The 15,000-nt window shown below is 43.7% G+C and overlaps 1 protein-coding gene across 1 annotated transcript in view; it reads right to left on the bottom strand.

The window, feature by feature from the left end:
- LOC128701177 (uncharacterized) overlaps positions 1-15,000 on the bottom strand; it is an 18,400-nt gene that overhangs the window by 2,775 nt on the left and 625 nt on the right. The window contains exons 2-3 of the mRNA XM_070100480.1: positions 14,040-14,182; positions 11,481-11,619 (exon numbers count right to left, since the gene is read on the bottom strand). Coding sequence (XP_069956581.1) covers positions 11,481-11,619; positions 14,040-14,182 — 282 coding nt within the window. The remainder of the gene's footprint in view (positions 1-11,480; positions 11,620-14,039; positions 14,183-15,000) is intronic.

Here is a 15,000-nt window from a genome sequence, read left to right on the forward strand (position 1 = left end):
GTGTTACATGGTACTCAAGGTACAGTGTTACATGGTACTCAAGGTACAGTGTTACATGGTACTCAAGGTACAGTGTTACATGGTACTCAAGGTACAGTGCTACATGGTACACAAGGTACAGTGTTACATGGTACTCAAGGTACAGTGTTACATGGTACTCAAGGTACAGTGTTACATGGTACTCAAGGTACAGTGTTACATGGTACTCAAGGTACAGTGTTACATGGTACTCAAGGTACAGTGCTACATGGTACTCAAGGTACAGTGTTACATGGTACTCAAGGTACAGTGTTACATGGTACTCAAGGTACAGTGTTACATGGTACTCAAGGTACAGTGTTACACGGTACTCAAGGTACAGTGTTACATGGTACTCAAGGTACAGTGTTACATGGTACTCAAGGTACAGTGTTACATGGTACTCAAGGTACAGTGTTACATGGTACTCAAGGTACAGTGTTACATGGTACTCAAGGTACAGTGTTACATGGTACTCAAGGTACAGTGTTACATGGTACTCAAGGTACAGTGTTACATGGTACTCAAGGTACAGTGATACATGGTACTCAAGGTACAGTGTTACAAGGTACTCAAGGTACAGTGTTACATGGTACTCAAGGTACAGTGCTACATGGTACTCAAGGTACAGTGTTACATGGTACTCAAGGTACAGTGTTACATGGTACTCAAGGTACAGTGTTACATGGTACTCAAGGTACAGTGTTACATGGTACTCAAGGTACAGTGTTACATGGTACTCAAGGTACAGTGTTACATGGTACTCAAGGTACAGTGTTACACGGTACTCAAGGTACAGTGATACATGGTACTCAAGGTACAGTGCTACATGGTACTCAAGGTACAGTGTTACATGGTACTCAAGGTACAGTGTTACATGGTACTCAAGGTACAGTGTTACATGGTACTCAAGTTACAGTGTTACATGGTACTCAAGGTACAGTGTTACACGGTACTCAAGGTACAGTGTTACATGGTACTCAAGGTACAGTGTTACATGGCACTCAAGGTACAGTGTTACATGGTACTCAAGGTACAGTGTTACATGGTACTCAAGGTACAGTGTTACATGGTACTCAAGGTACAGTGTTACATGGTACTCAAGGTACAGTGTTACATGGTACTCAAGGTACAGTGTTACATGGTACTCAAGGTACAGTGTTACATGGTACTCAAGGTACAGTGTTACACGGTACTCAAGGTACAGTGTTACACGGTACTCAAGGTACAGTGTTACATGGTACTCAAGGTACAGTGTTACATGGTACTCAAGGTACAGTGTTACAAGGTACTCAAGGTACAGTGTTACATGGTACTCAAGGTACAGTGTTACATGGTACTCAAGGTACAGTGTTACATGGTACTCAAGGTACAGTGTTACATGGTACTCAAGGTACAGTGTTATATGGTACTCAAGGTACAGTGATACATGGTACTCAAGGTACAGTGTTACATGGTACTCAAGGTACAGTGTTTCATGGTACTCAAGGTACAGTGTTATATGGTACTCAAGGTACAGTGTTACATGGTACTCAAGGTACAGTGTTATATGGTACTCAAGGTACAGTGTTACATGGTACTCAAGGTACAGTGTTATATGGTACTCAAGGTACAGTGATACATGGTACTCAAGGTACAGTGCTACATGGTACTCAAGGTACAGTGTTATATGGTACTCAAGGTAGTGTTACATGGTACTCAAGGTACAGTGTTACATGGTACTCAAGGTACAGTGTTACATGGTACTCAAGGTACAGTGTTACATGGTACTCAAGGTACAGTGTTATATGGTACTCAAGGTACAGTGTTACATGGTACTCAAGGTACAGTGTTACATGGTACTCAAGGTACAGTGTTACATGGTACTCAAGGTACAGTGCTACATGGTACTCAAGGTACAGTGTTATATGGTACTCAAGGTACAGTGATACATGGTACTCAAGGTACAGTGTTACATGGTACTCAAGGTACAGTGTTACATGGTACTCAAGGTACAGTGTTACATGGTACTCAAGGTACAGTGTTACATGGTACTCAAGGTACAGTGTTACACGGTACTCAAGGTACAGTGTTACATGGTACTCAAGGTACAATGTTACATGGTACTCAAGGTACAGTGTTACATGGTACTCAAGGTACAGTGTTACATGGTACTCAAGGTACAGTGTTACATGGTACTCAAGATACATTGTTACACGGTACTCAAGGTACAGTGTTACATGGTACTCAAGGTTCAGTGTTACATGGTACTCAAGGTACAGTGTTACATGGTACTCAAGGTACAGTGTTACATGGTACTCAAGGTACAGTGTTACATGGTACTCAAGGTACAGTGTTACATGGTACTCAAGGTACAGTGTTACATGGTACTCAAGGTACAGTGTTACATGGTACTCAAGGTACAGTGTTACACGGTACTCAAGGTACAGTGTTACATGGTACTCAAGGTACAGTGTTACATGGTACTCAAGGTACAGTGTTACATGGTACTCAAGGTACAGTGTTACATGGTACTCAAGGTACAGTGTTATATGGCACTCAAGGTACAGTGTTACATGGCACTCAAGGTACAGTGTTACATGGTACTCAAGGTACAGTGTTACATGGTACTCAAGGTACAGTGTTACATGGTACTCAAGGTACAGTGTTACATGGTACTCAAGGTACAGTGTTACATGGTACTCAAGGTACAGTGTTACATGGAACTCAAGGTACAGTGTTACATGGTACTCAAGGTACAGTGTTACATGGTACTCAAGGTACAGTGTTACATGGTACTCAAGGTACAGTGTTACATGGTACTCAAGGTACAGTGTTACATGGTACTCAAGGTACAGTGTTACATGGTACTCAAGGTACAGTGTTACATGGTACTCAAGGTACAGTGTTATATGGTACTCAAGGTACAGTGTTACATGGTACTCAAGGTACAGTGTTACATGGTACTCAAGATACAGTGTTACATGGTACTCAAGGTACAATGTTACATGGTACTCAAGGTACAGTGTTACATGGAACTCAAGGTACAGTGTTACATGGTACTCAAGGTACAGTGTTATATGGTACTCAAGGTACAGTGTTACATGGTACTCAAGGTACAGTGTTACATGGTACTCAATGTACAGTGTTACATGGTACTCAAGGTACAGTGTTACATGGTACTCAAGGTACAGTGCTACATGGTAATCAATGTACAGTGTTACACGGTACTCAAGGTACAGTGTTACATGGTACTCAAGGTACAGTGTTACATGGTACTCAAGGTACAGTGTTACAAGGTATTCAAGGTACAGTGTTACATGGTACGCAAGGTACAGTGTTACATGGTACTCAAGGTACAGTGTTACATGGTACTCAAGGTACAGTGTTATATGGTACTCAAGGTACAGTGTCACATGGTACTCAAGGTACAGTGTTACATGGTACTCAAGGTACAATGTTACACGGTACTCAAGATACAGTGTTACATGGTACTCAAGGTACAGTGTTACATGGTACTCAAGGTACAGTGTTACATGGTACTCAAGGTACAGTGTTACATGGTACTCAAGGTACAGTGTTACATGGTACTCAAGGTACAGTGTTACGTGGTACTCAAGGTACAGTGTTACATGGTACTCAAGGTACAGTGTTACATGGTACTCAAGGTACAGTGTTACATGGTACTCAAGGTACAGTGTTACATGGTACTCAAGGTACAGTGTTACATAGTACTCAAGGTACAGTGTTACATGGTACTCAAGGTACAGTGTTACATGGTACTCAAGGTACAGTGTTACATGGTACTCAAGGTACAGTGTTACGTGGTACTCAAGGTACAGTGCTACATGGTACTCAAGGTACAGTGTTACATGGTACTCAAGGTACATTGTTACATGGTACTAAAGGTACAGTGTTACATAGTACTCAAGGTACAGTGTTACATGGTACCCAAGGTACAGTGTTACATGGTACTCAAGGTACAGTGTTACACGGTACTCAAGGTACAGTGTTACATGGTACTCAAGGTACAGTGTTACATGGTACTCAAGGTACAGTGTTACATGGTACTCAAGGTACAGTGTTACATGGTACTCAAGGTACAGTGTTACATGGTACTCAAGGCACAGTGTTACATGGTACTCAAGGTACAGTGTTACACGGTACTCAAGGTACAGTGTTACATGGTACTCAAGGTACAGTGCTACATGGTACTCAAGGTACAGTGTTACATGGTACTCAAGGTACAGTGTTACAAGGTACTCAAGGTACAGTGTTACATGGTACTCAAGGTACAGTGTTACATGGTACTCAAGGTACAGTGCTACATGGTACTCAAGGTACAGTGTTACATGGTACTCAAGGTACAGTGTTACATGGTACTCAAGGTACAGTGTTACATGGTACTCAAGGTACAGTGTTACATGGTACTCAAGGTACAGTGTTACATGGTACTCAAGGTACAGTGTTACATGGTACTCAAGGTACAGTGTTACATGGTACTCAAGGTACAGTGCTACATGGTACTCAAGGTACAGTGTTACATGGTACTCAAGGTACAGTGTTACATGGTACTCAAGGTACAGTGTTACATGGTACTCAAGGTACAGTGTTACATGGTACTCAAGGTACAGTGCTACATGGTACTCAAGGTACAGTGCTACATGGTACTCAAGGTACAGTGCTACATGGTACTCAAGGTACAGTGTTACATGGTACTCAAGGTACAGTGTTACATGGTACTCAAGGTACAGTGTTACATGGTACTCAAGGTACAGTGCTACATGGTACTCAAGGTACAGTGTTACATGGTACTCAAGGTACAGTGTTACATGGTACTCAAGGTACAGTGTTACATGGTACTCAAGGTACAGTGTTACATGGTACTCAAGGTACAGTGCTACATGGTACTCAAGGTACAGTGCTACATGGTACTCAAGGTACAGTGCTACATGGTACTCAAGGTACAGTGTTACATGGTACTCAAGGTACAGTGTTACATGGTACTCAAGGTACAGTGTTACATGGTACTCAAGGTACAGTGCTACATGGTTCTCAAGGTACAGTGTTACATGGTACTCAAGGTACAGTGTTACATGGTACTCAAGGTACAGTGTTACATGGTACTCAAGGTACAGTGTTACATGGTACTCAAGGTACAGTGTTACATGGTACTCAAGGTACAGTGTTACATGGTACTCAAGGTACAGTGCTACATGGTACTCAAGGTACAGTGTTACATGGTACTCAAGGTACAGTGTTACATGGTACTCAAGGTACAGTGTTACATGGTACTCAAGGTACAGTGTTACATGGTACTCAAGGTACAGTGCTACATGGTACTCAAGGTACAGTGCTACATGGTACTCAAGGTACAGTGCTACATGGTACTCAAGGTACAGTGTTACATGGTACTCAAGGTACAGTGTTACATGGTACTCAAGGTACAGTGTTACATGGTACTCAAGGTACAGTGCTACATGGTACTCAAGGTACAGTGTTACATGGTACTCAAGGTACAGTGTTACATGGTACTCAAGGTACAGTGTTACATGGTACTCAAGGTACAGTGTTACATGGTACTCAAGGTACAGTGCTACATGGTACTCAAGGTACAGTGCTACATGGTACTCAAGGTACAGTGCTACATGGTACTCAAGGTACAGTGTTACATGGTACTCAAGGTACAGTGTTACATGGTACTCAAGGTGCAGTGTTACATGGTACTCAAGGTACAGTGCTACATGGTACTCAAGGTACAGTGTTACATGGTACTCAAGGTACAGTGTTACATGGTACTCAAGGTACAGTGTTACATGGTACTCAAGGTACAGTGTTACATGGTACTCAAGGTACAGTGCTACATGGTACTCAAGGTACAGTGTTACATGGTACTCACGGTACAGTATGCTATAATAATAATAATAATAATAATAATAAAAATAATAATAATAATAATAATAATAATAATAATAATAATAATAATAATAATAATAATAATAGTAATAATATTATTATTAATAATAAAAATATTATTCACTGGGAAAGTTCTTTGAAAAATGTAAGTGATGTCTGGATGATAAATCCTACAGTAACTGCTGTAATGAATATGTCAGGTTATTTAAAGAGGGGCGAGTGGGAAGAGAGGGAGGGGGAGAGAGGGAGGGGGAAGACAGGGAAGGGGGAGAGGGAGGGGGAGAGAGGGAGGGGGAGAGAGGGAAGGGGGAGACAGGGAGGGGGAGAGAGAGAGGCGAGAGAGGGGAAAGAAAGAGAGGAGAAGAGAGGAAGGAATTTAGAGATAATTATTTTCTCTTGCTTTCTCCTGCAATATTACTCCAACGATGCAACAATATACCTTCATAATGATTTTTTTGGTCTTCGAGATGGAGAGAGGGAGTGATGGAGGGTGGGAGTGATGGAGGGTGGGAAAGATGGAGGGTGGGAGTGATGGAGGGTGGGAATGATGGAGGGTGGGAGTGATGGAGTGTGGGAGTGATGGAGGGTGGGAGTGATGGAGTGTGGGAATGATGGAGGGTGGGAGTGATGGAGGGAGGGAATGATGGAGTGTGGGAATGATGGAGGGTGGGAGTGATGGAGTGTGGGAGTGATGGAGGGTGGGGAATGATGGAGGGTGGGAATGATGGAGGGTGGGAATGATGGAGTGTGGGAATGATGGAGGGTGGGATTGATGGAGGGTGGGAATGATGGAGTGTGGGAATGATGGAGGGTGGGAGTGATGGAGGGTGGGGAGTGATGGAGGGTGGGAATGATGGAGGGAGGGAGTGATGGAGGGTGGGAGTGATGGAGGGTGGGAATGATGGAGTGTAGGGAATGATGGAGGGTGGGAATGATGGAGGGTGGGAGTGATGGAGGGTGGGAATGATGGAGGGTGGGAGGGTGATGGAGGGTGGGAATGATGGAGGGTGGGTGATGGAGGGTAAGGGAATGATGGAGGGTGGGAGGGTGATGGAGGGTGGGATTGATGGAGGGTGGGAGTGATGGAGGGTGGGAATGATGGAGGTGGGAGGAATGATGGAGGGTGTGGGAATGATGGAGGGTGGGAATGATGGAGGGTGGGAGGGGTGATGGAGGGTGGGAATGATGGAGGAGGTGGGAGGGTGATGGAGGGTGGGAATGGATGGAGGGTGGGAGTGATGGAGGGTGGGAATGATGGAGGGTGGGAATGATGGGAGGGTGGGAATGGATGGAGGGTGGGAATGGAGGGTGGGAGGGTGGGATGGAGGGTGGAGTGGGAGGGTGGAGGTGGGAGGGTGATGGAGGGTGGGAGATGGATGGAACGGGATGGGAGGTGGGAACGATTGGAGGGTGGGAACGATGGAGGGTGGGAACGATGGTGGGTGGGAACGATGGAGGGTGGGAACGATTGAGGGTGGACGGAAGAAAAGGAAACGAGAGAAAAAAGTGAAAGAGAGAGAGAAAGAGAGAGAGAGAGAGAGAGAGAGAGAGAGAGAGAGAGAGAGAGAGAGAGAGAGAGAGAGAGAGAGAGAGAGCGAGAGAGAGAGAGAGAGAGAAGAGAGAGAGAGAGAGAGAGAGAGCGAGAGAGAGAGAGAGAGAGAGAGAGAGAGAGAGAGAGAGAGAGAGAGAGAGAGAGAGAGAGAAGGAAGTTTCTCTCAGAACTAGAGTGGTAACTTAATACATCCAACAATAATGAGAAGCAATATTATCAAAAATTTTGGAGATAGCTGTCTCACGGGTAAGAAAGACGTATTATTAATGCAAGACTGACATTCTCTGTCTGCTGCTGCTGACGACACTGAAGGACACGAGGGATAAGTGGGACATGATAACGACGTATAAAATACCGAGAGGAATTCACAAGGTGGACAAGGCCAGAATGTTTCAGATATGGGACCCAGGAACCAGGGGACATAAGTGGAAGTTAACAATTCAGATGAGCCATAGGGATGTTGGAAAGTATTTCTTCAGCATTAGAGTTGTCAGAAAGTGGAACAATCTTGAGAGTGAAGCAGTGGGGGTAGGATTCACACATAGCTTTAAGATGAGGTACGATAAAGCTCTTAGAGAAGGAAGAGAGTGAATCTAGTAGCAACAAGCGAAGAGGAGGGTCCTGGATATATGATTCGACTCCTGTAACTACAAATGAACACACACACACACACACAGCAAACAGGGCCAATGTAACAGCCTCCGCCCTCCAAGGATGCTGAGGAGAGAGAGAAAGGAACTCTTAGTAATGAAGATAGTTAGGCCACCAAGGATGTATCTGTCAGACCATGTTGCATGGCATACCTTGAATAAAAATGCTTGCCAAGGATTAATGATTCAGAGAGGATAAGTGCCAAGGGCCACAGGACAAGTGCCAAGGGCCACAACACAAGTGCCATGGGACACAAGAACACGTGAACGATTGGTAACTTTATATTTTCACACAAACTTGTATATTAATGAGTAAATACAAGGAAATTCTTGCTTTTCTTAACCTACAATCTCGACGTTTCACCCCGTCTTGGGTCATTATTATGTGATAAGAATATAAGAGGGAGAGAAGAGAGCAGCACTGCAGGAGGCTTACTGGCCCATTCTAGGTAGGTCCCTCTCAATCCAGCCATTTTCCCTTTCAGTAATAATAATCGTATATAATATCGACGAATAAATGAGCAAAACGTGTAGCGGTTGGATATCTTTATTGTCGAAACGTTTCATGTGCTCTGCAGGTAAAAGTGTTGTGATCAGTCCGTCAGCCTTGTAGAAGCAGTTCTGAGGTGGTCAGTCCCTCGGCCTTTTATAAAGGCCGAGGGACTTTGGAGCTGAACACTTCTCAAGGCCGATGGACTGACCACCTCAAAATTACTTCTACAAGACTGACGGACTAATCACCTCATCTTAACCTTTCAACTGCTGCTGCTGCTGTCTACAACGCCTGTCACTCTTGAATTCGACTGATGAAGATATCTCACAGTTGCACGTCTAACTCAACCGCTCACATATTAATCTAACCTGTTACTGAAGCTACCCAAGGTGCTAGCTTCGATCATTCTACTTGACAGATTGTTCAACTCGTGTACAGCTCTGGCTCGCAACCAATACTTTCCAGTTTCATTAATAAATAAGAATTTACCCCATTTGAATCCATCATTTCGCGTTCTTTCTTGGTTAGATAACCTCACCACTCTGGTATCTCCCCTCACTGGTATCTCCCCTCACTGGCATCTCCCCTCACTGGTATCTCCCCTTACTGGTATCTCCCCTCACTGGTATCTCCCCTAACTGGTATCTCCCCTCACTGGTATCTCCCCTTACTGGTATCTCCCCTCACTGGTATCTCCCCTCACTGGTATCTCCCCTCACTGGCATCTCCCCTCACTGGTATCTCCCCTTACTGGTATCTCCCCTCACTGGTATCTCCCCTCACTGGTATCTCCCCTCATTGGTATCTCCCCTTACTGGTATCTCCCCTCACTGGTATCTCCCCTCACTGGTATCTCCCCTCACTGGTATCTTCCCTCACTGGCATTTCCCCTCACTGGTATCTCCCCTCACTGGCATCTCCCCTCACTGGCATGTCCCCTCACTGGTATCTCCCCTCACTGGTATCTCCCCTCACTGGTATCTCCCCTCACTGGTATCTTCCCTCACTGGTATCTCCCCTCACTGGTATCTTCCCTCACTGGTATCTTCCCTCACTGGTATCTCCCCTCACTGGTATCTCCCCTCACTGGTATCTCCCCTCACTGGTATCTTCCCTCACTGGTATCTCCCCTCACTGGTATCTCCCCTCACTGGTATCTCCCCTCACTGGTATCTCCCCTCACTGGTATCTCCCCTCACTGGTATCTTCCCTCACTGGTATCTTCCCTCACTGGTATCTTCCCTCACTGGTATCTCCCCTCACTGGTATCTTCCCTCACTGGTATCTCCCCTAACTGGTATCTCCCCTCACTGGTATCTTCCGTCACTGGTATCTCCCCTCACTGGCATCTCCCCTCACTGGTATTTCCCCTCACTGGCATCTCCCCTCACTGGCATCTCCCCTCACTGGTATCTCCCCTCACTGGTATCTCCCCTCACTGGTATCTCCCCTCACTGGTATCTCCCCTCACTGGTATCTCCCCTCACTGGTATCTCCCCTCACTGGTATCTCCCCTCACTGGTATCTCCTCTCACTGGTATCTCCCCTCACTGGTAACTCCCCTCATACCAGGTCTTTCAAGATAAAGCAAGTTTAGGGCTTTCAAACTATCCTCATGTAAAAAATTATTCAATGGATAACTTTTGTCACACTTTCATGTATATTTTTCAATGTATTTATGTTCATCCTGCAGTAGGAAGACCAGAGCTGCGACACATAATCAAACTGTGACTTTCGTAATGATGTATAGAGCTGTTCAGTAATGTTAGGAATCCTATTACTTATGTTTCTGACGTAAATGGAAACAGTCTGTAAGTTATATAACGCATGCTTAGGCATTGCTCTCTTAGGTTCAGAGTTCTGTTTACCATAACTCCTAAGTCCTCACCTTACGTATGGTAAAGTTTTATATTATTTAGTGTATACGTCTTTGGGTTCCTCTTATTCTCCAGAATTTAGGACTTGGCCTCTTTCCACACTGACCTTCATCTACTGTGTTTCCAACAGCCACAGACCGGCAAGAATATATAGCCTCCTTGCGTCTACCAAACCTGAAATCCTGCTGATGCCTAGATAAAGAATTCTAGCTATACATCTAGCCAAATTCTCGGACACCATCAGTCCAGAAAATCTCCGCGAATATGCTGCACTTTTATCGACATTTCTGAGGGACTGATTACTCACAGGCTGGCGAAACGTTTCCAGAATAAAGATACCCAAGTGTTGCACATGTATCTTATTTATCAACCTGTCGGTTTTCCGGACCATCTATTCAAAACCTCAGATAATCTGAGGACCTCCTCAACAGCATCCGAAGAAACAGCATCACCCGATGATATAGTCGGGTCATGACATTATACTCTCGTATGGGATGTCAGAGGATCGAGCCTCCTGTCTTAAACACATTTACGATTAGAAAAAAATCTGAAGCATTGGCACAACGAAAGAGAAACTTTCCAGCTTAGATGTGTCAGCATGTAACACCCTCAACATGTAAAACTTTCATCATGTAACACCTTCATCAGTATAACTAAATCCTTCTAAAGGTCAGTGATGTCATCCTCCGAACTTATCTGTCGGCGTTGAAGAAAGAGGAATACAGTTGTGGAGAAAGACTCTTAGGTGCAGTTAAATGAATTAATAGAACACGTTTCACCATGAGTGGGTGCTTCAGATCTAAGAGAAACGTTTCTTTAATATATGTCCTGAACTGTAAATAAGTGTCCTTTTTCCACATCTTGTCGGTATCACCATACTATTTCTCAAAAATACAGTTACATAGGGTCTTATCTGACGATGTTTCGCCCATCCATCGTCTGTTGACTGCAATAATTAAAGTATTAGTAATGTTCAGTTCATATGAGGGACCTACCAGCAGATGTTGTGGTCTCTGGCGGTCTGGGAGATGTTGGCGTGTTTATGCTGAAGACGAACCAGACCCTTGAACTGTGAGAGACAACGTTCCCAGTCATCACTCACATCTCGAAGACACGGACCGTGGGACAAGTACTCTGGGAGAAAGTGGTCTGGTTAGTTTCGCAAGACGAGGGCCACCAGCATCAACAACAGCCTGGTTGACTAGGCAAACACCAGGCGAGGCCGGGCTCCAGTAGTCGAAAAACTCTCGGAGTCCCACACTACCGCCTCTGGTATGCCTTTGATGAGTTCCTAGAGTTTTTCAACTCCAGGAGCCCGGCCTCGCCTAGTGTTTGCCTAGTCAACCAGGCTGTTGTTGCTGCTGGTGGCCCTCGTCTTGGGGTGGTGGGTGAGATTGGTTGGTTAATGAGGTTTAAAGCCTATCGACTACACTAAGGTCATTAAGGCTGCACGTAATCTTTTTGACCAACAGACATAAATACTTTCATCCCTAAAGTTGGAATTAAATTCTCAGCATATACGCTGAGAGAAATACACCTCTCAGTGTATATATCCCATAAGTGGGTGAGTGGTCAGGGTGGTGGTTGTGATGGGGTGAGTAAGGAATACTGGGTGGTTGTGATGGGGTGAGTATGGAATACTGGGTGGTTGTGATGGGGTGAGTATGGAATACTGGGTGGTTGTGATGGGGTGAGTAAGGAATACTGGGTGGTTGTGATGGGGTGAGTAAGGAATACTGGGTGGTTGTGATGGGGTGAGTAAGGAATACTGGGTGGTTGTGATGGGGTGAGTAAGGAATACTGGGTGGTTGTGATGGGGTGAGAAAGGAATACTGGGTGGTTGTGATGGGGTGAGTATTTGTTTTAAAACTGCCGATGACTCAAAAAAAGAGGACACATTAACCATCACTCATTAAATAGCTGTCTTGCCCGAAGTGCACAAATATCTGAGTTTAATGACTTTCTGAATTGCAATATTCCCATCCGTCCTTCTGAGTACAAGTGTTCTCCTTTCCGTCTTCAGGCCTCGTGATGAATCCATTCACTAATATAAATTATGTGTCACAGACACACACACACACACACACACACACACACACACACACACACACACACACACACACACACACACACACACATACACACACACTAGCACACACATAAACACACATAAACACATTTAAGAATTTCTCGTGTTTGGTGTCAAATTTAGCTTTAGTTTCAATTCTTGCCAGATGTCAATTCCTGCAAGGTGTCAGTTTTCACATCAAGCTTTAAATACCACTAATCTTTACTCACACCTGTCTGACGCCCTCACACAAGCCTGCTGGATGCCCAAGCCTCTAGAATTCAAACTCTTCTCCCCTCCCCCCTCCTTCCAACCTTTCCTAGGATAACCATTCCACTTCAGCAGCATCTCTTTCTCCCTCTGATCTAAAACCTTTGGTAAACCCGCACCGTCGTCTAATTTCTACTCTCCCAGTTTATCATTTTAGCAAAACTAGGCACATTAGTAGCATGATGCTACTCTAGTTTAGATGAATATTAGTGGGAACAAAGACTAGCAGTGTCCTTGCAGTATTCCGTCAACCAGGATGAGTCTCCTACATCAAATAATGAAGTATGTTAGTCTGAGATGTGAGACTTCAGTAGGGTGATGAGGATGCCGCCAAATATTCCACTATGAATTCATCTTCAAATATTACGTTTCGGGAAAGCTGGAGTTGCTATTGCTTTTGTATTCACATCTCTGAGGATGGCCTCTCTCACGGAACTAGAAAAAAATATATAGAGTATATGAAAAATGCTTGCTTTTATAAACAGTGCAAATTCATTGCTGCAATAATTTCGCTAGAATCATCCTGACCATCAGGAAACAAACGCCACTTCACTGTTGCTAAGCAACCTCCAACAAATTTAAAGTGATGTAAGATAAGTCGGGCAAGGTTCCACTAATTTGTAGCAAGTTGACTAGTCCGATAAGCTAATCAAATATAAATTAGCTTAATTTGCCTAACCAGTCTAAGAAAATCCATATCTGTAAGCCAATGTTTTTTTTCTGTGAGTTTAGGGGAAATCTCCGGGTAATTCATCTTTTCAATACATTATAAAAACTGTGTTGGGCTATTATGTTACTTTTCTGGAAGACAGGGTCGTCACAGAGGAAGACAAGGAAGGTCCTTCCTTTCTTAAAGACAAGGAAGACCCTGCCTTTCTAGAAGACAAGGAAGGCCCTACTTTTCTGGAAGACAAGGAAGGCCCTACTTTTCTGGAAGACAAGGAAGGCCCTACTTTTCTGGAAGACAAGGAAGACCCTACTTTTCTGGAAGACAAGGAAGGCCCTAGTTTCTGGAAGACAAGGAAGACCCTACATTTCTGGAAGACAAGGAAGACCCTACTTTTCTGGAAGACAAGGAAGGCCCTAGTTTCTGGAAGACAAGGAAGACCCTACATTTCTGGAAGACAAGGAAGACCCTACTTTTCTGGAAGACAAGGAAGGCCCTACTTTTCTGGAAGACAAGGAAGACCCTACATTTCTGGGAGACAAGGCCTACCTTTCTGGAAGACAGGGTCGTCACAGAGGAAGGCAAGGAAGCCCCTGGCTCCGCGTAGATTCTGATCCAGTTCCAGTCTCTCGCCCCAACTCAGGCAACTTGACGTATAGCGATCAACACACTTCATGCCTCCCTTGAACGCTCTGTAGCAAGAAAACGACATTATCAGCAGACGGACTGACAAACTGTGACAGAACTACCCAGAGAGGTACACACACACACACACACACACATACTTAGAACATTACCGTGTACTGATCCTTTACCATGATATTAGTAGTATACAATACCGACCAGCTGATTAGTCAAAACATATATGCAACACTTGGGTATCTTGACGAAAAATTTCACCTGAGTGGGTTTCTTCAGTCAAATACAGAAGTAACTCTCACGATGGAGACGGTAGAAGAAATCAAATGGTAATTATAAACTGCTGCTCAGTCTATTATTCATAAGTTATTATTTTTTAAAATAGATTAAAAATTTAGATTTAACAAGGCAATGGAGGTTTATATATATATATATATATATATATACATAATATATATATATATACATATATATATATATATATATATATATATATATATATATGTATATATATATATATTATGTATATATATATATATATATATATATATATATATATATATATATATATATATATATATATATATATATATATATATATATATATATATGCAAGGAATTCGCGAGAGCATGCGAAATATACACAAACACTGATCTCTGGCTGAAGGAGACTCGAACCTACGAACCTTAGGACAAGGTACGCAGTGCTTTACCAATCTACCCACACTGGACCAATACCTTGGCGTGTAGCATCCGCTACACGTTTGATCCAAGGCAGCCAGCTTTCAGGGAGAAGGCTTACAGCTTTTCATCTCATCCCCTGCATGCATCAGCCTTACTAGAGATTTGAACAATGCAAGGAATTCGCGAG

Source organism: Cherax quadricarinatus, chromosome 73 (assembly GCF_038502225.1).
Source record: "Cherax quadricarinatus isolate ZL_2023a chromosome 73, ASM3850222v1, whole genome shotgun sequence".
Lineage (NCBI taxonomy): Eukaryota > Metazoa > Arthropoda > Malacostraca > Decapoda > Parastacidae > Cherax > Cherax quadricarinatus.